General features: G+C 32.8%; 2 protein-coding genes across 2 annotated transcripts; both read right to left on the bottom strand.

Annotated features, from left to right (window-relative positions):
* Positions 1-5,241: 5,241 nt before the first annotated feature.
* Positions 5,242-5,787, bottom strand: LOC107646844 (uncharacterized). Its single transcript, XM_016350994.1, has one exon. It carries the CDS (start codon positions 5,785-5,787, stop codon positions 5,242-5,244), a length of 546 nt encoding a protein of 181 aa, XP_016206480.1.
* A 15,901-nt stretch (positions 5,788-21,688) lies between these two features.
* On the bottom strand, positions 21,689-24,837 carry LOC107646852 (lipid phosphate phosphatase epsilon 1, chloroplastic). The gene is made up of 4 exons (XM_088502552.1): positions 24,610-24,837; positions 24,199-24,421; positions 23,876-23,933; positions 21,689-21,805 (listed from the first exon to the last, which is right to left on the bottom strand). The coding sequence occupies exons 1-4, from the start codon at positions 24,835-24,837 to the stop codon at positions 21,769-21,771; spliced, it is 546 nt and encodes a 181-aa protein (XP_088358678.1). The 3' UTR covers positions 21,689-21,768.
* Positions 24,838-25,770: the final 933 nt, after the last annotated feature.

Below are 25,770 nucleotides of genomic sequence, written 5' to 3' on the forward strand. Positions count from 1 at the left end.
CAAAACCATTTCAGATCATGACATTTGTGACATTTACCTTCCATCATCGCGCTACTGATAGAACATTCACAAGCAACTTTATTAGCAATGACTTCATATCTGAAGTTCTCAAGATGGCCGATATGACCAACAACTGCGTGATAGGGATGAAGGTGATAACTTTGCCTCAACCGGTGTCTCAACTTCTTCTAAAAATTTTTTTCTATTATAAAATAAAAAAAATATTTTTCGAAAGAAATTATTAAAACTTTAAATTCCGAAATCCAACATTTTTGTGGGGGCAAGTTCGCCATATCCACCAACGAACTTTATAAAAACTAATGTGAAAAAGATTAATAATTTGAATAAATAATAACTTGAACATATAATTTCATTTCATTTTTTTTTTTTGTTTTTAAGAGTATGTATCCTTAAAAAAATTAATGTGAAAGTAAAAAAATTTCAAGTCATTTTTAAATACGACTTATTACTGTATATTCTTGTGTATTTTGGAGACATCATAACATGTCTAAATTAATTAATAAATATTAAAATTTAAAAATAATTACATTAGTATAAAAATAATTAAAAAAGATATTTCTTATAAAAAAAATTAAAATTTTATATAATTATTTAATACAATAACATATTGGACAGATTTCAATATCTTCCTAGTATATTATTAAAATATTATTAATGTTGTTAGTAGTTGAGAGTTAAGTTAGTAATGACTAGTAGTTAGTAGATGAAATATTTATGAGGTTAGTTGGTAATATCCCTATAAATAGGAAAACTCTTTGTATCATTTTTTTTCTAAAGGCAATGAAATTTCATTAATAGAAATAGGATGAGGTGTCCACATTAAAAGGACTGAAATAAGCGAAAGGGGATCTCCCAAAAAGTTATTTGAAGAGACTAAATTTAACATCAAAAGGGAAAAGTGAAACATAGGTAAGAGCAACTAAGGGGGAGAGTGATGAAGAAGGTCTCACATTTCTCTGACTAGCTTCGTCGCCGAGGCTACTACTTCCACTGGGTTGCGGCGTGTGCCCTCATAGAAACAGCTATTTCGTTCCTTCCAAATCAACCAAAGGGTTACAGTAATCTGTTGCAGCAACGAGTTACCTCTTGTTCTACCATGCCCTCGAACTAAAGCCAACTACCATGAGCTAAATTTACTAACCTCCGAGCTAGGTAAGCACCAGTTGAGTTGAGATTGCCCCCGAATTTCTTGTGTTTCTCCGCATTTAACCAAGCAATGAAGCTAGGTTTCCTCTGTTTCCTGACAGCAAGGGCAGATTCCACTACTGGACGGGAATCGGTGATGGAGAAGAGAGGAGACTGGTAGACGTTCATGGCATACTTTCCAGAGGAAGACTTGGATTTTGTGGGGGACTGAGAGCTTCCATAGGGATGTCCAAAGGTCCTTCAGATGCCAGTTTGGAGAGCCAAGCTCCAAGGGCTCGTGGAAAAAGTTGTAGGCAATCTGGTATCCTGCAGCGACACTGTAAGTGTTTGATCTGTGCAAAGTCCATTTAATTTTATCACTATCACCTTCAATCGGAACTGATAAAATTCTACTACTAATGTCTTCGGTAAAAACTTGCTGAATCATATTTGTGTTCCACTGGATGTTTGAATTAATCAGATCTTTAACCCAGAAAATTGTTGGATATGTAGCTTGATGAGCTGATTGTGGAGGGATAGTGAAAGGATAGGGAGGTGGAAGCCACGGCTCTTTAAAGATTCTGATTTCTGAGCCTGTGCCAACGCTCCAAGAGAGCCCCTTCTCAACCACTTTGCGCCCCTCTAGCAAGCTGCGCCACCCCATGAAGGTGTGTTTTCAGTCTCGGCTTTTAATGCATTGCAATATCGATAATACTTTTCTTTTAATATTCTAGATAGGAGTGAACTTGGTTGTGTTGTTATTCGCCAAAACTGCTTCCCTGGTAAGGCTAGATTCTGCGCCCTGAGGTCCTTGATCCCTAGTCCCCCTTCCTTCTTAGGTCTTGTCATAGTATTCCAGCTGATCCACACCATTTTTCTCTCTGTACCTCGTTGTCCCCACCAGTATTGGGAGAGCATTCTATGAATTTCTGAGATGAGTGTATCTGGGAGTTTAAAACAGGACAGTGTATATATAGGGACTGCTTCTCCTATTGCCTTGAGTAATGTGTGTTGACCTCCTGCTGACAGTAACTTTCTTTTCCAGCCTAGAATATGCTTCTTGATCTTATCCTTAATGAGGCTGAAGGTAGCTTTCTTCGATTTATTAACAATAGAAGGAAGGCCCAAATATTTGTCTGTAGCCCCAATGTGGTTAATATTTAGAGCCGCTGCCTATTGATTTCTGAGTAAATCCAGAGTATTATGACTGAAGAAGACTGACGATTTGTTGATATTCACTTTTTGTCCACTAAAACCCTCATATGTATGTAAGAGTTCCAAAATATTCTCGCACGAAATCGTAGAAGCCTTGCAAAATAGGATCAAATCATCCACAAATAGTAGCTGATTGACTCTGGGGCACCTCCTTGACACTTGAATACCTTGAATTAGATTGTTTTGTTCTGCCTTGTGTAGCAAGAAGGAGAGACCTTCTGCACAGAATAAGAAAAGATATGGGGATAGGGGGTCTCCTTGACAGAGCCCTCTATTTGGTTTAAAGAAATCATAGGGTTGACCTTCCACAACGACAGAATAAGAAACAGTTGTGACTAACTCCTGAATCCAAGCAATCAGAGTACCATCAAAGCCTAGTTTAGTTAACATGAACCAGAGAAAGTGACATTTCACTCTATCATAAGCCTTGCTCATATCTAATTTCACAGCCATTTCAGTCTCCAGCCCTTGCCTCTTATTTTTAAGATAATGCATATATTCATGTGCAATTAAAATATTGTCTGAGATCAAGCGGCCTTTAATAAAAGCACTCTGGTTAAGGCTTACCAAAATTTTCATCAAACCTTGAAGTCTAAAAATCAGAATCTTAGAGATAATTTTATAGACCACCGTAAAGAGGCTAATAGGTCTCACCTAAGTCATGTTGTTAGCATCTGAAACTTTAGGAATGAGACAAATACGAGTGTTTTTTAAGCTCCTAAGAAGTCTTCCACCTGCATAGAAACTTCGAGCTGCACGAAATAAGTCACTGCTAATGATGTCCCAGTAACACTGGAAAAACTTGGCTGTCATGCCATCTTCTCCCGGGGCACTCTGGGGATGCACACTAAAAGTGGCTCTCTTAACTTCTTCTATAGTAACCGGCCTTCGCAACCTACGGTTCATGGAGGGGGTAACCTTAGGCTCAAAGTCGGTGAAATAAGGATTCGGTTTGGTTTGGCATGTGGAAGAGAAGATCTCCTTAAAATATTCCTCAGCTACTCCTGCAATGTCTGAGTTTGTAGTTGCTGTTTCACCATTTACACTCTCTAATTTCCAAATTCCGTTCCTTCTTATCCTGTTTCTGAATTTTTGATGGAAGAATTGAGTGTTGCGGTCTCCTTCTTGAAGCCATTTAACCCTGGATTTCGCCTTCCAATACATCTCTTCATCATGGTAGACTATTTCCAATTTTCTCTCTAGTTCTAGTAGTTCCTCCCCACCATACACGCCCACTGATCTCAGCTCTTCAATCTGACGGCTTAGTTGCTCAATCTGTTTTTTAGAGTTATGCTCTCCCTCTCGTTGCCATTGAACGATGCGGTGTCTACATCGTTTTAACTTCTGGGCCAGAATGAACATTGGGGAGCCAGAGATTTCTTGTTTCCAAGCATCACAAATAATCTGTCGCACCTCAGGTTTTGAGCACCATCGCTCTTGGAATGTGAATCGTCTCTTAGAGTTTCTTGGTCTTGGGTTGGAGTCTATCAAAAGAGGGGCATGGTCTGAACCCAACTCTGAGAGCCTAAGGACTACCGAATTAGCGTACAATGATAGCCAATCAATCCCGACAAGGGCCCTATCTAATCTTTCCTGTACCAAGTCATCTTTGTGGCACCTATTTGTCCAAGTGAAGGGTCTCCCTATCATTCCTATGTCCACCAGAGTTCCATCATCAATAAAGTTACGAAATGCAGCAATGGAAGATGACGATTTAGCAATACCTCCTAATTTCTCAGCTTGCAAAGTGATGGCATTAAAGTCTCCAGTGACTACAACCTTTCCTCCGAATTGTTGGATAACCAGTTGTAATTGAGAAAATTACAATGAACGCACTTGCTCATTGGTGTTTAAGTGCACCCCTGTCAAACCCTAGCTCTCGTTAAGACCATGATCAGTAATTCTTGCCGCGATAAAGAATTGGTCCGATTGCACAACCTGCACTGTCACCCCTTCCCTCCAAGCCAACGCCATTCCTCCCGCCACACCATCAGGGTCAACGATAAACCAATTACTAAAACCAGCTGCCCTTAATTTTTGCTCCACATTACAAGCCTGGTTCTTAGTTTCACATAAGAACCCAAGCTCGGGGAAGTGGGACCTTGACATCCCTTTCAAATGATGGACTATCAGGGGTCTTCCCAAACCCTGACAGTTCCAACAGAGTAGCTTCATATCTCTTTGGGTGCCAATTGAAGGCTGGCACCCTCCACCTGATCATCCAAACTCCGATTAAGACTAAGGCAAAGCTTTTTCTGCTGCTCATTATTTTCTTTACCCACACTCCTCCTTTTCTCTCTAGCTTGTTTGATGTAGTGACCTCCTTCCCTTGCCATTTGCTTCAGCTTTGGGGTCTTCCCTTTTTTAGTAGCCATAGTAGCAATATTGGTATTTCCATTAGCATCAACCTGAGCTATCGAAATTTCTCCCAAAATCATCGGGGATGTAGATTCATTTGTAGGGATCCAAGAATCATCAGTATCTTCAGTTGAATCCTCTGCACTGGCCTCTGTGTTACTTCTTATTGGGTTCTTAGTTTGTGTCCTCAGTTCTGACATGCTAAGCTTTGAAAAGCCTTCCATCAGCCAGGTTGGGGGAGGTTTCTTCTTTGGGTGAGGCGGCATTGAGCTTGCTGAGTTTGGTTTATTATGGAATCCCCTTTCATTATCTGCAATTCTTCTCCCACTTGATCAGACTTCACCCAGTCTCCAATTTTGTTTTCCTAAATATGACCGGCAGCAGAATCTTCTAACCATTGTGAACAATTTTTGATCTCGTGGCCTAAATTTGCATAATAAGTGCACACGGTGCCTAGCCTTTCATACCTGAGACCTATTTTGATGGCCTTCCTATCCGGACCAGCAATTAGCAAGCTGTCTTTTACTTCTTTCTCACCACAAATATCAACCCGAGCCTTGAGGATTCTGTTTTCCTTTCCCTTAACTTCAAAAAACCCAAATCAGACACCTTCCCCAAGCTTTCTCCTATTTTCCTCCCAGATTCCAGTGTTTTGAACTTTTCCGGGATCCCCCACAATTGTACCCAAACTGGAAATTTAGATATTACATTGTCAGCAGCCTCCTCCTGGATATTCCATCGTCTAACATGCAAAACAAAATTTTTAAATAGCCAAGGAGAGCCTTGTTCAATTCTCAGTAGTTCTTCTTCCATATCAAAGAAAAATTGAAAGACATTAGATTTTATTTCAGTAACTCTGATTCCTTTTGGCTTACCCCAGATCGCTGTTAATGCATTCTCCATGGTGCCCATTGTGAATTGTCTATTAGCGAAAATTCTGCCTGTCAGGCTATTGGCACAGGCTTGAACCCCTTCTACGATATCTTCTTCTCCAAGAAATACCACCCCTCCACGGTGATCTTCTGCATTCTGGTTCCTCCAGTCAGTCTCTTCTCTCGTATCGCCCATACTGCAGCATCTTAATGCAGTGGTCAGGTGCTTAGAACTGGATCAGATCCCAATTTGAATTTATTAGATTGAAGAGCCTTAGTAAGTGCTAGAATAAACCCTAGCAGAGCACTAAAGAAGCCTTAGTAGGCACTTTTTGTATCATGTAACTTGAACGTATACAACTTCACATATAATATTATCATCTTCTTATTCTGTTCTTCTCCCAGAAATTCAACATGGTATCCTCCTTGCGGAGGATAAGCCATTAGTTTTTCGGTGAAAAATCACCACGTTTCTTCTTCAAACCCAAATAATCAAAATCCACATTATCTCCTTCCTCTCTAATGGCAGAATCATCTTCCAACGTAGTACAAGATCGCACTAATCCTTTCTATATTCATTCTAGTGAAAATCCAACTTTTGTCACCGACTCTGTTCCTTCTCCTCTAAACTGATGATCTTCTGTTTTCAATAGTTGGTGTTGTCTTGGTTATATCATTCCCTCTCTCTTTCTATTACCCAAAATTATGGTCATTGAGACCTGCGGTTTCACGTGCCTCTTTGTCATCATCATTTTTTCTTTTTTTCTCTTCTCTTCTTTCTTTTCTCCTTCTTCTTCGGTAAAAAAAAAAAACCACCTCCTGTCTGTACATTTTCTTCCTCTCTTTATCTATCTGTTCAAAACACTGTCGGTCGTTGCGGCGTCTCCGACGTCTCCTTTCTTCTCTCTTCTTTTTCTTCCCTGGTTGTCTCACTCTCAAATACAGAACAAGAGAAGTAGCCTTATTTCTTCCTCTCTTTATCTATCTGTTCAAAACACTGCCGGTCGTCGTGGCATCCCCGACGTCTCCTCCCCATTTTTTTTCCTTCTGAGTTCAACAGGTCAAAAATCACTAGCATCCGCCACCAAAGGCTTCTTCTTCCTCTGCGTCACCGCATCGCACGCATCGTCTCCTTTGCGTCACCGCCACTCACGTCTTCCCCTAGCAGAAGCCCTGTTCCTCCTTTCTGTCATGACCAGAATTACGGCTCATGCCGCACCTCTCTTCCTTTTGTCTTCTCTGCGTCTCGCGCCACACGCCTTTTCATCTGCGTTACCGCGCCGCACGCCTCTTTCTCAATCATTTCATCGAAACTTATCCAAGTTGGGAATTATTGACATCTTCCATCCACCAACTTGCGGGAGCATATTAAAATATTATTAATGTTGTTAGTAGTTGAGAGTTAAGTTAGTAATGACTAGTAGTTAGTAGATAAAATATTTATGAGGTTAGTTGGTAATATCCCTATAAATAAGAGAACTCTTTGTATCATATAACTTGAACACATACAACTTCATATTATCATCTTCTTATTCTGTTTCTCCCAGAAATTCAACATGTATGTCTACTATGCTGAGATTGTATTGCATATAAAGCAGAACTCTAGAAGGAGATTGAAGTATATAGAAATGTTGGTTCATCTGAATGATACTATCAGTATATTTAAGGAGAAGGCCGCTCGACACCTAACAACATAATTTATTTGCGATGGCCGGATATATAATAAAGATACTGCTTTAGATAAGTGGAGGTCAAATCACGGATTTAGCTGAGGTTGCTATGCCGCTGTGGAAATTTGATGTCTTTCATAAGTCAAAAGTCCTAATCACTTATGGTTATGCTCCCTTTCTCATTGGCGAGAACTTCAACAACTTCTAACTATCCATATTATACCTATAGAGTTATAGTTTAAGAAGAGTTATAATAATAATTGTTTTCATTTTGTTTTGTGGTACACTATAGAAAGAGATAAAAAAAATTAAAATATTATAGTTATACTTGTAATGCTTTTTATTTTGTTTTGTAATAAAAATATATATTTAATATACAAATTATTATGAGAGTTACTTTTAATATGGACATTTGATATTGTAAATTTCATTTTCAGTTAGTCTAAATGATCAGCTGAATTTTTTTAGAATTGGTGCATTTGAAAGTAGTTAACTTCATGTTCTAAATCAAGTTTTATTAAACAGTTTTGTTATAAATTATTTGCTAAAACAATTCTCATAAGGATTGTTGAATGTAAAGCTAGGATTAGTGTGCTTCCACTGTTAGACCAACATATTACAAAGGGAGTGGTTATACAAAAATTATGGAGGTTGATACATTTGTTCTGCATTTTCTGGTGATGAAAATTTAATGTGAATGATATGTTATTTTATTGTTTGTATAGATAGACGGAGAAAAAAAATATAAAACAAAAAAAATAGTATTTTTTAGATTTGCAAATTAACCATTGGTTCATGAATAGTGTGTAGGTTCTATTTTCAGTCCTACTATTGATTAAGTCTGTCTTTAAAAAAAATTAGAATTATAGCCTGCTTGTTTTATCAAGTAAATTTAGTATGTATTTGGATTGACGTTTGTCAAATTAGAGTTTGAATTAAAGTGATTTTTTATAATTGATTTTGGCTAAAAGTGAGTCTATGTCAACATAATTTATGTTTGGCCATTTTATACTAAAATTGATTTTGATAAAATAAATATTGTTTGGATAATATTAGTTAAAATCATTTTTAGGTAGATAATTAGTTAATTACTAAAAAATATAATATTAAATTATAATATTATTTTTTTAGTATGTTTAATTTTTTTTATATTTCTTTTAGTATATTTTTTATAGTATATTTTTTATAGTACTCTATTTTAATATGTTATAATTTTTTAAGTACTCTCAATAATCTTATTTTATATTCATTTTTAAGTACTCTTTTTATCATAAAAATTAATATTTATATATTAAATTTAAAATAACATATAAAATAACACATTTTAGTAATTTTTTTAAGTACTTTCAATAATCTTATTTTTGTTATTGTTTTAGATTCTAACTTTTTACTAGTTATGTTTTTATTATTATTTATGGTTAATTTTTTATTTAATTTATTATTTCTAATAGGAACTGATGGTTATCAGTGATTAAGAGAAGGGGAGTTGATTCTTAGTCTCCTTTTCTGTTGGATATTGCTTTTAGCTATCTCAAAGAATCTTAGGAGATATTTTTGCTTTTATCTCATATCAAGTTGAGAGACACTTTACTTTTGTTTCCTAAGTAACAGAACCAAAAGTGAGGTAGAGAAGAAGTGACACATAGATGTATCCTGATTCAGCTACCTAGTGCAATGTAGCCTACATCCAGTCTCCATTACAATCATGATGGAATTTCACTATCTTTTTCACAAGATTACAAACACCAATGCTTCCCTATGATCTACCCAATCCTACTCGGGACAAATCCAGATTCTAACCTAATCTGAATTTGACTAGAACTCAATCTAACTTTCAACAGCAAAGTGCTAACCCAACTTGTAAGGGAATCCCCACAGGATCATGAAACAAAACAGAAAGATGTACAAAGTAAACCTGAGACATCTTAAGGCTTTTTCTCTAAGTTTAACTCACTGGCTTTTACCTCTTATTGGCTTTTTCTTACAAACCTCACCATGTCTGCCTTTTTCAATGAGACTCAAATAAACTAAAAGTGAAAAAAAGAGAATACTAAATGAACAACATGAAGGAGAAGAACTCAATCAGCTTAGGTAGCTATGAGAATTGAACTCTGTGCTTTTTACTTATTCTCTTTGCCTTCAACCCTTGTTGTTCACCATTATTATAGAAGAGTGAAGCTTCCAAGGTTGAATCAGGTTCAACCCTAATGCTGTTTTCTTCTCCATCATCAGAGCTTGCAGAAACTTTGACAGTGAGGAGAGAGAAATCCGAATCTATTGCATACAACTCACTCATTCTCTCTCATCTTTTTTCTTCTAACTTCTTCAATCTTGACCGTAGAGCTTTACTTTGGCTCCCTTTTTGACTTTGATTTCTCTATGGTTGCTTAATTTGTACTTGAGACTTTGTTGATTTTTTCTTGGTTCCTTGGTGTAGCACAAATGAGAAAAACACCTTTTGAAGATGCTCTGACCGGATGCTATCTTCCTTTTGTTGTAGCTTGAAAACTTGCTTAAACTTGGTAACAAGTTTTTTTTGTCCTTCAACCCACCATAGCTTCTGTACTTTCCTTTTCTTTCTTTCTTCCTTGCTGAGTTACGTGACTGAAGTAAAAAGAGAGAGGAGAGAGAAGAGAAAACTTTTGGCTTACAGTGGAAGTTTCAATGAAATTAATTGAAATGAATTTGGGATTTAAGTATCTGAGAGTGGGAGTAGGTAAACGTATGAGGCTGGTAAATTTTGGGCTCATTCCTTTATTTCCTCATATTTGGTTCATGGACTTGTGATTGGACTTTAGCTTAATTATGATGGATCACAATGTGTGTGCTTGATTATTAGTTCCTTTGGTCATATTTTCAAAATTATTTTCTTGCACACAAGCACATTATAATTATATAAATGATTAATAATTCTTTAATAATGTTTGTTCATCATTTTAATTAAATATTTATTTTTCAAACTCAACAATTTCCTCCTTAATGACAAACATTATTAAAATGAATTTGAAAAAGATTAGGAGAGAAAACTTTTTTTTGATGAATGATTCACGTAATACTCCCTTTTTCTTTTGATCATCATACTTCCCCTTAATGTGTACTTTGATCAACTTGATTTGGATAATTTATTCATAGAAATCATGCCTAAATTCAAGATATATTCTAGTAGATATGAGCTCCTTTGATTAGGCTATTAGTGACCCAACTTAAAGCATCAAGGCAAATTAAAGTTTTATCGAAATTTCAGTTCTTTTAATGGGACAAGATTTCAAAACTTATAAGCACACAAAACTAATCATGATTGGAAGCATGTTATCCTTGTAGAGACATGATCAAACAAAATATGGCAAAATATTATATTCCAAAAAAAAAACATAATCAAAACATATCTCAAAATCAAATCAGAATCCAAAGTAGAGCATGAAATTAACAAATAAAAGCTCATTACCTACTCATGATACAGCCTATTGTAAACCCCGGTTAAATTAGTAGATAATTAGTCAATAAATTAGTTTTTAATAAGGAGGATTAGAAATGTGAATATTATATTAAATTAGGGTAGAGCTCATCGAAACGAGAATTTTGACACTAATTTCGAAGAAAACGGTCCAAAATTGGACCGAAAGAACTGAACCGGTTGAACCGGATCCGAACCGGATTGTCGGTCCAACCGGACCAGCCCTTTTAAGTGAACCCAAGCCTTCGTTCCCCTCATTTCAACGTAAACGAAGCTGAAAGCTTCCTAGGGAAAAGAAGAATGAGGCATTCTCGTAAACCCTCACGTTAACTTCCGTAAGCCGTAACTCCTCCGTTCGAGCTCCGATCGCCGCACCATTTGCGGCCACGCGTTCACCGCGTTGAGCTCTACATTTCTACTGGAACAATTTCATAGGTAACTTGCTATTTCACTTCAGCCTCTCATTTCCCCCAATTTTCGAGTTTTGAGAAGGGGTGTTGAATTTCTTTGATTTTTGATATTTTAGGATCCAATTAGCTTGAGGAAAACGTTCACTCTTGCTTATGTGAAGCTTGGGTAAGGTGAGGATACGATAATTCTATTTATTTTCATTGAATTTGAGCTTTGAGTATTAAATTGGATATATATGTGTTATGAATGTGTATTAGGTTGTGAATAAATAATTGGAGCTTGAAATTGTGAATACTGGAACTTGGAGGAAGCGGATTAGTTGAGTTTTGAGGGGCTGTCTTGGTTTTGAATAAATAGCTTTGATCGTTACGTGGAAATCGGCCAAGGTATGGTTTAGGTTTCTTGCATTTAATATAAAATGTTTTGTGAAAACTTAGGCTAGACGACCATAGGATAAGTTGGAATACAGGTGTATGTTTAATGTTTAGTAATTTGTCGATGAATATATTTGGTTGCAGTTTATTGAATAATTAGTTATTAATTTTGGATGGTGAATGTTGTTATGTTAATTTGGAGAGAATTATGGTTGAATGTTATTGTTGATGAACATGGTTGGTTTGGTGCTTGTTGATTAATTGGAGATTTGGTGAATTATTGATTTGAGGTATAACTATTGTGGAGGTTGTTGTGATAATGAGGTATTTTGTGTTAAAAGCCTAGGATTTGTGAATTAGATTCTTAGTTGAATTTTGGGTTGTTGGATTTGAATATTGTATGAGTATAATTGTTTATCTGAGGTAGATTTATTGTAGTGATTGTTATGATGATGAGGAATGGTATGTTGAATTGAAAAGAAAGCAGGTTTGGACCCGAAAAGGGTGGCAAAATCCGAGTTTTAGAGGAGGTGCTGTCGAGATTTTATAAAAATTAGAGATTTTGTTTATATGATTATTTAAAAAGATTTAGATTCAAAGGTTATATGGTTTGATTTTGAGTTATTAAGAAAATGAGCATGTTTTAAGTTTGATTCATTTAGAAAAGAATGAATTATATTTTGAATTAGAACTATTGATAGACGGAATGGGAGGTGTGATAATGAAGGATAAGGATTGAATATGATTGATGTATGATGATGAATGAAATGCGATTGAGAATGATGTGGATGTTGATGAATTTCAATTGAATTATTTAAATGGCTTATGAATTTGAATAATCTGAGATACGAGATTCCCTGGATTAAGTGTCGTGGCTTGCCACCACGTGTACCAGGTTGAAAACTCAATACTCTGTTGACCCTACGACGTAAGTGTGACCGGGCACTATATAAATTCCCGGGAATGTTACCCCCATTGAGCAATATTGACTACATGAAAAAAAAAAGCTATGCATAGACTCTTGGGGATGCACGTCGGGGGACCGTCTAAGGACAATTCAGACTTGTCGGGTTGGCTGGATAACTGACAGATGAGCCACATCAGCCATAGGACAGGCATGCATCATATGCATATTACTTGAATTACTTGCTTGTGCTTTAATTGGGTGTGCCTATCTGTATTTTCCATGCTAAATGTGTATTTGTTACCTGCAGTAGTTGTAACCTTCTTGTGTGTTTGCCTTTATCTGTCTATTTGTCTGTGAAAATGCATGATGGAGTTGGAGGTATCGAGGAATGGTAGTATGAGATTTAGGTTTAAGGTTAAGTTAAGTCAGGTTTACATATTCTTAGAAAACCCATCTTTTATAGCTTTTGTTTAATACTATAAGCTCTACAATCTGAGTGTCGGCATTCTAGGATTGCCTCTGGCATTCCCAGGACCTTATATATTATGTGTGTGGCACCTTTACCATACTGAGAACCTCCGGTTCTCATTCCATACTATGTTGTTGTTTTTCAGATGCAGGTCGAGAGGCATCTCGTTAGGCGTCTGGACTCTTGAAGCAGAGTGGTTACTGGGATATTTTGTTATGCTATGATGTATATATATGTACTTAGCTTTCTCTCTGCATGACTTATTCTTTTTGATCCTCTTAGAGGTTTATGGAGAGGCAGGATTGTGTTTATGTACATTTGGGTTTTGGATATGTATATATATGTGTAAATATTCTCCGGCCAGTCTTGACTTCGCAGACTGAGTCAGGAGCTCGTTACTTTGTACCTTTGACTCTCTGTTCTTGTTTTGGGTTACTTTACACTTGACAGCTGTAGCTTTCTTAGCACGCAAGTTAACTCGTTCCTTGAGCGTTGCACTTTTATTTCACGATTTTTATTTCTCCTATTCTTCAAGGCTCCTAGCATATTACAATCTTTCTGCTATTACATGTATACATTTTATTTTAGAGGTTGTAATACCACACCACCTCTGTTTTACGACTTAAGCGTAAAGCTTTGTGTGGTAGGGTATTACACCTATGTTCTCACAGTCAGAGCAGAATATTTCACCAAGCTAAAAACAGAGCTGAAACGGAGCTCAAAACCAAATTAGAGCTAAAACGGAGCATGATGTTCTGTTTTCAATTCATTTCATCCTTTCTCCCCCTTTTGTTATCAAGGAAGAAAATTTGCAAGCATAAACAGTAATTAAGATATTCAAAGCCAATGATGCATACCAAAAAGAGTGTGTCAAAGTTAAAGTTATTACAGTCACCCAAAATAAAATAAAGTTCAAGAATAACTAGAAAAATACCAAAGTTTCAATTTCAGAGACAGCAAAATATGAGTCATTCAAAGGCAGCAGAGAGCAATACTAGGCATCAGAATCTTCGTCCTTCAGTGTCCAAGGTATCTTCATCTTTGTCGGACATAGTCTAGTCCTCATCAAGGGAATCAAGATGTTTCAAAAATACCTCAATCCTGTCATGAGACTTCATTAAGGATTTTTCATTGTGTAATGAAATCTTTTGCTGTTCCTTGCTTGATCGAACCATTTGTTTGGTCATAAAGACAAATTCTTGAAGAATGTCTTTTACTATCCCAGTGATCAAGTACTTATGCGAATCTGAGGTACCAGCAACAGAGGGAGAGGGAAGGCTCTCACTCTCATACAATGTCGATGCTTTAGTACCCTTGAAACCTTTGCCTTTAGCCTGTTTGGGTACCCCACCGCCTTTGATAATAGACACCTTGTTCTCAACAGGCTCATTACTCAAATCAAAAGTAAAATATTCGAACAGACAAGTTAAAAACATTCCATAAGGAAGAGAGCTCTTTTTATCATTTTTTACACAATTTCACATGTGGCGAATCATAAGATATGCAAAAGAAATAGGGATGGAGTTCAAAATAGTATAAAGCACAAGAGTGTCACAAACTGTTACCCTTTGATATGATCTGCTTTGAGACATAATTATGTGAGTTATGATGTGATGCAACCGAGCCCTAACAGGACCTAGGGCCTTGTGTGTGGGAGTTGTACCATCCATGGAGGAGAAGTTTTCACATATTCTGGCCAGGGCTTCTTGGTGAGAGATGCCAACGTGGTTATCCCATTTTCCAGACATATAGATATTCGCTCCTGTGTCTTGGCAACCCAGGGCTTCACCAATGGTTACAGCATTGCAAAACAAATTGAGTATTTTTAATAAAAGAATGAAATTCTCCTTCATGAAAAAGTAAATTTGCATAAAACTCTTGCACCAGATTCGAATAAACAGGCTTTCTAATGTTGAAGATTTTAGTCCATTTCAGATCATAAAAATTGTTTTTAAAATCAATCCCCTTTTCAGACAGAGCATTAAGATCAACAACATAAGAGAAACAGAGAGTTCGGTTCGAAAGAACTTGTTTATGAAACTCATAGTCAGTGCAACTGGCAAAACGATGAGGATCAAAATAAGAGTGTGATGGTTTACTATACTTTTGTTTGAACTAAAAAGAGTCAAGATGTGGTGGCTCTCTAGTATCATGAAGTATGGACCTTCTTGGACTTTTAGAGGGACGAGCAGAACGTCCAGAAGGATGGGGAGTAGAGCAACGAGAAGGAGATGGTGGACGGTCTTCTTCTTCTTGTGTAACACCCTAATATTTTTAAACTGGGTTAAGCCTTATTTGGAATATATTAGTCGTTGACATTCAAAAACCTTGCAGAATTTTTAAAGTAATATGAAATCTTTTTATAAAATAATTTACATGTGTAAAAAAATATTGAATAACTAGCTTTTTATTAGAATAGTTACTAGTTGAAAAATATAAGTGGATCTGGAAATACTAACATGAAAAATGGGTGTGCTAAACTATGAAGGTACAACAATGACATGCTTTACTCATATCAAATAATCATAACAAGAAACATCATAGTTACAATTGCAATCACTCAATAAAAATAAAACAAGACACAGCGAAAATACTAATTCTCTTAATTTGTATAACTATAGCTAAAACAATCGCATATTCTTCCTTCTTAAGGTAAATGCTTAATGTTTTGTATTTACGTCCTCGATAGCTTGCTCTTAATAGTGCACTTGTCTTTTCACCTCAACTCAACTGAGCAGTGTATTGCTTTGTACAGCATCGTTCCTGAAGATGGTACGGAAAGAGGGGTGAGAAACAAAAGTTTCTCAATAGTTTATCTATATGGTGTCATCGTATCCATCCCCAACCACTCCGAGTTTTAAAATAAAAACAGTGATAATGCAATGTTGTTCAATTATTATTTTCAAAAGTTCTTATTAGTCGGAGTGGTGTGACTTTTAGATACTTCTCATTTACTTATGTTATGACATGTGTAATGCATACAAAATGCCTATAGCGTTAAAACATATAAATATAAACTCATAAACTTTGGTATGATGTCCTCATAGGCCATAAAGCAAGGCAAAATAAATAATAAACAAGAGAAGAATAGTAACATTGGCATAGATAAGTCAAATAGAATAGATCTGAATAAAATAAAGATCTTAAACAATATCACCCATCGAATAAAAATGAACTTTGGATAAAAGAATGATCTTTGAATGAAATAATAAACATAATCATAAATTAAAAAGGATAAAAGAAGAACAATCATGATCACACTTTTCATTGTACTTTTCATTACTTTTTCTCGTAGCTTTTATGGAAGGTATTGAGCTCAAACCGGTATAAAAAGTGGGATCCCCTTCCCTTACTGAAGGTTCTTATCCCAAACGTTTTGGCGATCACCTTCCCTTACCGAAGGATCATCTCAATCGATCACCTTCTCTTACCGAAGGATCATATCGATATCTTGTCTTTGGGGGTCACCTTCCCTTACCGAATGATCATTCCCTCAGTTCAATTTACAATCAAGGTTATTTAGATATACACAAGAAGGAAGTTATGGCAACCAAGATATATTATTATAAAATTGATGGGAGTCCCCTTCCCTTACCGAAGGTTCTCAAAAGTTTGTCGATCACCTTCCCTTACCGAAGGATAATCTCGATTATCTTGTCCTTGGGGGTCACCTTCCCTTACCGAAGGATCATTCCCTCAGTTCTTTAATGCACATAAGATTGTTATTATAATGTATAATGAGTATGAAGAAAAGAGATATTATATCATGACGTGCAATGTTAACATATATGTTCAAAAATATTTAAGATATGACATATAAAAATTAGCACAAAATCTCCTACCTCGAGTGAAGTTCCAATAGGTATTCCGATGCAAATAGATGAGGTTTGTTAGTGAAGAGAGACTTGTTCCATGGCTAGACTTTGTGTATACTAAAATTTTTTGTATAGAAAAAGAGAATAGAATGAGAAATGAAGGATCAAATAGCTCTCAGGTATGTGCAAATTATGTTAGGAGGCATTTAGGTGAAATCTTCAATCTGGATCGTTACTTTGTGAGCCCTATAACTTTTTTCTACGTTTGGAATTTGGAAATATCTATTAGAGAAAATTTATAGATAATTAAATTAGCTTTAAAACGAATCTTAAACGAAGTCAATCGTATAACCACAACTTGAGATATTCTCGAAATACTGTTAGTATATCAGGCTAGCTGATAAGAGCGCGATTTTCTACTATGAACTTGTAACCAATTTATCTACCTAATTTAATTTGAATTTGATTTTATACTGAACTTAAGGAATATAGGTAGTATTCTTATCTTTTCATATAACTAAATATCATTCAAATCTAATAAATGTAGAATTAATTATGACTATGTTTTAAAAGGTTGTTTATTATCGATTAGAGATTTACTACCACTAGTGCTTTTATATGTTTAAATTTTAAATTCAAATCTTAAATCATTACCATTTTAATTAATTAATTAGTTATTAAAAAATGACTTGATTCAAAAAGTTGGGATGTTACATCTTGTATGGTGTCTTTTCCCTTTTCACCTTTCCCACGAGATGATTTGACTCCCTTATTAGCAGAGGGACCCTTGGGGTGAACTATTTTTCTAGCCATTGATTCGCTTGGTTGAGAGGAAGATGATGAATGGGAGTGTATGTAAATATGTGTGTGAGATTGGGGTTGTTTGGATTAAGAAGGATTTCGAGAAGGGAGGAATATACCAGTACTCCTTCTTGTTGCTATTTCTTTCTTATATTGAATGAAGAAAGGAAGGTTGAGGGAAGAGATAGCGCCAAAGAGGGTTAGTGGAGGAGAGAGAGGTTATCTTTGAAAGGGAAACCGTCATTAATGCTTAATGGAAAACTTCTCTTTTATAACAAAAAATTAATGAAACGGTTTTTTAAAAATTTTGAATTTTAAAATAATAAAATATGAAATGACAAGTTATGAAAAATGATAAAGGTTTCTGATTGACATTACTTGAAATAGAATAGAAAGAGAAAGGGTTGAATCAAAAAATTAAAAAAATATTTTATGATTTTAGTAATAAGTCCATATTATATGAACAAGATTTGTCTTATATAAGTCCAGACGTGGTAATAGCAAGCTGGGCTATATGGCATAGATTTTCATTCTCTCAATCCAAAAATTTTCTGGGCTTCGTTCAAGCCCCATTTTGAAGAGTTCATCACATGCCCAATTTTATCTCCCTGGCTTTATACTACATCTTTTGATTCTTCTGCTCAAAATGGAAGAATTGAAGGTGCAGACAATCCAAACGCAACGAATCTGTAGCAAGATTTTGTAGATTTTAATGATTGATGACATGTTGCTATTTTATATTTAGATTTTTTTTTATTATCTGACTTTTTTAAATTTGTACTTTGATAAGATTATAAGAGTTTGATTAATGTAATACTCTAAATTTAGATAATATTTTAAAATTTATGTTAGACTATGATTATATTTTAGTATGTTTATTTATATTTTATTTATTATTATATTATAAAACGCTTATTTCGATTGAACCATAATTAAACTAATTGTATTAGTAATTAGAGTAATTTAAGAACCGATCCAATTTTCAGAATCTTGAATAAAACTATTTTGTTAATCCCTCGGCTTTTTGAGAATTAGATTTCATTAATAGAAAATATTAACTAGGCCCTTAAAATATGTTTAGTTTAAATAAGTAATTTTTAGCATAAAATATGTGTTCTTTAATTTTGGTACTGGTAAATTCTTATTTAAATTTGTTTACTAGTCCTTGCAAAATTAAGAAATTTTATCCTCTGATATGGTAAATTTTGATTAATAGTAAATTATTAAGAAATTTTTGTGATGGATTTATAGATTTTCAATAAAATAAAAATATTAATAAAAAATTAATTTTAATGTATTGTTAATGTATAATAATTTTATATATCACGTAATATCACATTAATAAAAATAATTATTTTTTACGTTAACTGTATGAATGATCATAAAAAAATTATTTTTATTTATATTTTCAATTTTAATGATATTTTTAGATTTATTTTAGTCCATTATATTTGTATTTGGAATAAGGTTGTATATTTATTATTTAATTAATTTTGAATGATTACTTTTTTATATTATTATTTAGTTTAAAATTTTATTTAAATAGTTAATTGATATAACAAGTATTTGAACATATAAATAATAAACATATATAAATCCCAGCAAAAAATAATGTTACTTAGGATATAAATGTTAATTTCGGGATAAATAAAAAAATAAATATTTTTTAATCATTGATAATACCTTATAAGGTCTAGCATGACTTCAAAAAGCTTTTAAAAGACTTTTTTGAGGTATCGTAAGTAAATTTAAAACTCCCAAAAAATAAATTAAATCTTGAAACAAAGAGGCAAATTCATAATAAGTACACAAGTAATGTATAGTAGTTCGATTTATACTAGTTAGGGGTGACAATGGGTAGGGTAGGGTAGGATTTGGATCCAACTCTAACCCTACTCGCGGATTGAGATTTTTATGTAAACTCAACCTTACCTTACCCGCGGATTGAGAATATTTTAACCCTAACTCTACCCGCTCTTAACCTGCGGGTACCTGATCCTACCCGCAGGTTACAGAAAAGATACACTATTATTATATAACTTGATGATAATTTAAAATAGAACTGTTTTTTATATAAAAAAAAATATTAAATTATTAATTAATAATATTTTTTTAGTGTCTAAGGATCTTTTGCATTTAATGAGAGGTCTTTGGTTCAACATCCACTTAAAACATATTTTTATATAAGTATATAACATATACATATATAGAGTGCGAGTTGGTCGGGTAGGGTTGAGGTTCAACCCGCACCCTACCCTACCCGCACAAAAACCCTACCCACACCCTATCCTACCCGCTGCAGATCGGGTTAGCAACCCTACCCGATCGGGTGGGGTCGGATTGGGTACCTGCGAATAGGGTACATATTGTCACCCCTAAGATTACTGGGTACATCTAGTACTCAAATAACTTAATAATTTTATATGAAAAAATACCATTAATCAACAGAACAACACAGAGACAAAAAAAAATACTATTAGTCAAAAGAATTAATGTCAATTATTTCCAGTGCTATTCTATGTTTGCAAAATCTTTATTCACATAATGGCTTAGTGAAGATATCAGCCAATTGCTCTTCAGATTTTACAAATTGAATCTCAATAGTTTCTTTTTGCATATGTTCTTTAATGAAATTATATCTCACTTTAATGTGCTTAGTTCTTAAGTGTAACACAGGATTTTTTGAAATATTTATTGCATTCATGTTATCACAAAGTAAAGGAATACTATCAATTTTCAGTTTGTAATCTGTAAGTTGAGTTTTAAGCCAAATCAGTTGTGAACAACAAGCGGATGCTGAGATATTCGACTTTAGCTGTGGATAAGGCAACAATGACTTACTTTTTACTTGACCAAATATTTAGAGATTTTTTTCAGAAAGCAACACATTCTCGGAGTACTTCTTCTATCCATACGATCACCCGCATAATCTGCATCACAATAACCTACTACACAAAATTCATTAGTTTTAGGGTACCATAAACTAAGGTCAGGTGTACCTTTTATATACCTAATAATTTGTTTCACAGCTGAAAGATGTGATTACTTAGGGTGAGATTGAAAACGAGAACATATATCTATACTTTGAACTATGTCCAGCCTAGAAGATGTTAGATACATTAATGATCCAATCATACCTCTATACCGGATTTCATCAACATATTTTCCATTTTCATCCTTGTCAAGTTTTGTATTTGGATGTATAGGTGTATCCATTGGTTTGGAGTTTTCTAAACCAAATTTCTTTATTAACTCTTTGGCATATTTACCTTGGTGAACAAAGATGTCACTAGGAGTTTGCTTGATTTGAAATCCAAGAAAAAATGTTAGTTCTCCTATCAAACTCATTTCAAACTCGTTATTAGTCATTAGATTTCCAAACTCTTTACACAATGATTCATTAGCTGATCCAAACACAATATCATCCATATACACTTGGACAAGTAAGAAATCATCATTAGATTATTTGATAAATAAAGTAGTATCGGTAGTACCCCTTAAAAAATCATTTCGCAGCAAGAAGGCACTAAACCTTTCATACGCTCTTGGAGCTTGCCTAAGGACATAAAGAAACTTTGATAGTTTAAAAACATAATTTAAAAAGTCCTTGTTAGAGTTGAGCTACAAATACTTCTCTAACAATAGTTTATAAAATAATAATTTTTTAATATCTTATTTAATTTAAATTTATAAATTTTATACGTTTTAAAAGTTAAATAACTTATAAAAATTTTTATATTTATTTGTCAATATATTTTATTCTTAATTTTTGAATTATTTTATTAAATTTATAATTTTAAAAATAAAAATATAAAAATTAATAGCTACAAATATAAAAATTATAATTTTTATAATACTACTAATTTTTTTTGTTTTATTATATCTACAAATAAGAAAAAAAAGAAATAATATCTAGTTTAAATTTAATGAAATAAAATAAAAAATAAATATTTCATTAAAAATTTTAAAAAATTAAATAATTAATTACTATAAATACAATAAAAGTTAACTCTTATTATGAAATAATTATCGTTCATCGTTGTTTACGGTAGATACAACATACAACAAAAAAAATAATTAAAAAAATATTCTTCTTTAAGCCATTATTGGCGAATAACATGCAAAAGAAAATTGAGACAAATTCCAGTAGACAGCAAAGCAATGGTGATCCTGACCCACAAAGAGGATCTAAATGCTTCTAAGACGAAAGAATTCCATAGCCAATACCACGAGATAGATAAAATGGATCCGAGTATAGCTCCAACAATCACCTGCTTTACTGTATGAAGCTTTTGCGACACCCGTAGATATGACTGCTTACATAGCATACAAAATGGCCATAAGCAATTTATTTACGCTTACATCAGCATATTGTAAACTTCAAATAGTGATAATATTTTTTTAAACTCAGTTACAATTAATTTTATGTGAAGTTGATAGTTGAGAGTCGTTAAATAATTCGACAGATTTTATTAAATTGTTATTTAAACTATTTTCAACTATCAATTTCACATAAAATTAACTGCACCTAAATTTTTATATTTAACGAGATATATAGAGAGATATCAGAAATAAAATTAATTATATTTTTGGTGACAAAATTAATTATATTTAATAATGACAAAAATTGGTTGGATTATGAATTAATCCAAATTAAATTGTTAGTTTAGTTCGATGTGAGTTTTACTTTTAGTATTGGGCATATCCAAAATCAACAAGTGAACATCCCAAAATAAAGTCGAGCTAGAATAATCTCACAAGGCCAAAGCATAAGACATAGTGCTGAAATTAGAAAGAAAAAAAAGCTGCAAATTTGGGGGCCAAACTTCAAAATAAGGAAAAATGACAACATTAATTTGTACTAATGATTGGATAATAATGAAGGATAAAGGGCAGCATCATGATATGCAGTAAGCACAGCCTACAAATATTTAGATTTGGAGGTGCAGAAATTATCATTTATATTGTTTGCATTTTTTAAAAATTGAAGACAAGAAAAGAGAGCATTCCTTATATATATATATTTTTTTTTTGTTATTTTTTGTTAGATAAAATACAAAAAATATCTAGAATAATATAATAAATTTTCAGACTAAAAATAATCAAAAGAGATGAAAAGGACATAGTGTACTTGATTCAACTCCATTCTCAAAGTATAGAAAAATCATCAATATATATCTAATGCAATGAGTTGATTCATTTTGCTCTACTACTATTAGATGGAATGAGATATATAAAGCAATTTGTTTTTCGACTATATCTATATGTAAAATAAAATAATTTAAAACATAGTATTTTATCTATTTTATCATATCTGTGTTAAAATAAAAAATATATATACAAAGAAAATAAAAATATATCTTGATAATAATAATAAAAAACGTTGTGTCAAATAAAAAGATAAAATTCAAGTAATATTGCTTGTATTTTTCTTTTTAAAATGGCATCATTCTTTAGGATAAATTTAATCAAAGAAAAGAAATAAAAAATATCTAAATATTATATATGAGACAAATAGTTTAAACAAGTGCAAATAAGATAGGATATATATCTCATGAAATTGTGGGACTATCATGTTGAGTTAGCCGGACTATTTGAATAAAAATTCAGTAAATATTATTATTTTTTTGTCAGTATTTAATCAATAATAATTTATATCTATATTTATATATATATTATATATAAAAAATATATAATTTATACTTATATTTATTAGAATTTTATATATAGAGATTAATATAATTTTTATCCACATTTTTAAAATTTGCACATACAAATTAATAAAATTTATTTATTAAAAATTAATGACCTTCAAAAGTTTTTCTGTGAATAATTAAAATAAGTATAAGAAATTAAGTTTTGATTGATTAATGTTAATTAATTTTTTCATTATAAAATTATTTTATTAATCCTATTTTTTTGGAGATTTTAAAATTAAGAGTTTAAAATTTAGAACTAAAATTTAATATTTTATTATTTAAGATTTAGAATTTATTAAAATTTAAGTTTTATTTTAATGCATTGATAGTGTAAAATATTTTACACAATTATCTAACTGTATCTATTTTTTTAGATGATCATTTATATGGTTAATGTAAAAAATAGTTACTTTTGTTAATATAGCATTATATAATTGAATGTATATATAAAATTATTTTAAATTTATAGTATGTCAAAATTAAATTTTTAGAATTTAAGATAAAAAGATCATTTAAAAAAATTAGTTGATATTAATTGAAAAATGAAAACTTGAATAATTATGAGGTTGTCTAACACGATGTATCTAATGACAAAGAAGTGAAATTATATTTTCCTTGCAAATGAAGCGATTTGAAGATGTACCAATTAATTAACAGGAAATACATACAAAATAAGAACCAAACCCCAAGGCCATCCCACTGCAGGTAATGGTGTATGCATTTACCCCTAGGCATCCGAAACCTGCAGCAACACGGAAAATTGATCAGCAGTCAAGGGCTTGTTTGGTAAACTTTTAAAAAAAAAAAAAAAATAATTTTATGTTTAAATATTTCATACAAATTTTTTATTTATTAATTATGTTTAAATATAATAATATAAAAATATTTTTTTATTTATAATGTAAAAATTATTTTTTTTAAAAAAATAAATAATTTAAAAAATATTTTTTTATTTTTTTATTATTAAAAATTTGTCAAACATGTTAAAAAAAAAAGGGATAAATTACTTGACAAAATTACGAAGAGGACGGTAAAGGAGATGGATTGTGCATGTGAAGAGGGCATGCCAGGGTCAGATTTGAGTGTTGAAGGTCGTTTCTGGTTCAATATTTTCTTAAGTGAAATAGAAAACATTGCATTTGAAATACATCCCCCTGCAAACCATATGGCTTCTCCGTCGTGTCTCCAGAGAATGAAAGCCACAAATAAGGTCGTTACTATCCACTTGCTCTGTAAATCAACACACACCATCCATCAACATTATTTTATTATTTCGCAACAACAATAATGTCGTTGATCTTTCGGAGAATATAATAATTTGTACAATGATCATTAGGTACATCTCTCTATAACAATGTTACAGCAGTATGGTTATGGATTGTAATTTGGAAAGTTAAAGAGATTACTGAGTTACTAACCAGCTGATTGAGAGTTGACTCCACATCATGAAACCAATCATGAATGAAGGCTTCTTGTTCAAGCACTTGAACTTGAACTTGGTCATTATTATGATTATTTCCTTCTCTGAATCCACGCTCTTTTATTGTCTGAATTGCTTCACAATTTTTGTTTCTTCGCAAACAAGGAATGTAGCCTCCACCAGGCAAGACAGATCTTGAGGCAGAGGAACTAGCACGAAACGACATAGTTTTCAAGTATCTTAGTTTTGCCAATTTCATCCCCAGAAATTCAAAAGATGGGCTGAAGCAAATGGAGGTTGTTGCTACTGTCATTGTAATGTAATATATACTACTATATCTATATACCAAAAGTTGTTATCAAATTTTGATAGTTTAGAAGTTTTTAACTAAGTCTTTCACTATATTATACCATTTTATCTTTTTCTTTATTTATTAAAAACAATAATCAAACACTTATTTTAGAAGATAAATTTTTATTCCTTTTTTCTCAAGATGGTTTAGTATAGGGATTTCATCACAATTTTTAAACTATTAAAACTTAATTATTGAATAGCCTTTGTAGAGATTTAACTAGAAATACTTGAGTAAAATAATTTTGTATTATATAAAAACATAATTATATATTTTTAAAATGCAAGAATCTAATTAAATATTGAGTAAATTTATAAGAGCTCTAAAATTGTTAAACAAACCAAGATTATTAAAGTACAGAACATGCTATTTGTAGCATAAGACAAAGTAACCTCTTCCACATTTCTACGTCTTTGCATCCAAAAGTCCAAAACTAGTGGAAAGGGAATATTTCCTCCGGAAACTGATAGAGATCCTTCTGCAGGTGGTTGGCTAACAAGTATCCAAACAAGGTTATTAATTGAATATGGGAAAGTACGAAGAGCCAATGGAATATTTATACAATATGTACAATGGAAGTTTAGAGAGTATTAGAGATATAATCATTAATGTTATCTTTTTCCATCAGCTGAATCTTTTGGGATGAGTGGTATTATGCATGGTATTAAAGCGCTAGATCCGAAAGGTCAAGAGTTTGAGTCTTGGTAAACCCCAAAATCAGTTTAAACTTTTGGGAAGATGTTTATTATCGCTAGTACTTGGATGGTTATTCTAGATAGTATGAGAGATGTTCATTTTATAACTCAA

Source organism: Arachis ipaensis, chromosome B1 (genome assembly GCF_059453495.1).
Source record: "Arachis ipaensis isolate K30076 ecotype BB chromosome B1, ASM5945349v1, whole genome shotgun sequence".
In the NCBI taxonomy this organism is placed as follows: domain Eukaryota; kingdom Viridiplantae; phylum Streptophyta; class Magnoliopsida; order Fabales; family Fabaceae; genus Arachis; species Arachis ipaensis.

Coding starts and splice junctions, on each gene's coding strand:
- LOC107646844 (XM_016350994.1), bottom strand. CDS start 5,787: ATGGGCGATACGAGAGAAGAGACTGACTGGAGGAACCAGAATGCAGAA.
- LOC107646852 (XM_088502552.1), bottom strand. CDS start 24,837: ATGTCGTTTCGTGCTAGTTCCTCTGCCTCAAGATCTGTCTTGCCTGGT. Junction 24,422..24,609: donor AGTCAACTCTCAATCAGCTG/GTTAGTAACTCA, acceptor GTTGATTTACAG/AGCAAGTGGATAGTAACGAC. Junction 21,806..23,875: donor TGCAGTGGGATGGCCTTGGG/GTTTGGTTCTTA, acceptor CTATGTAAGCAG/TCATATCTACGGGTGTCGCA.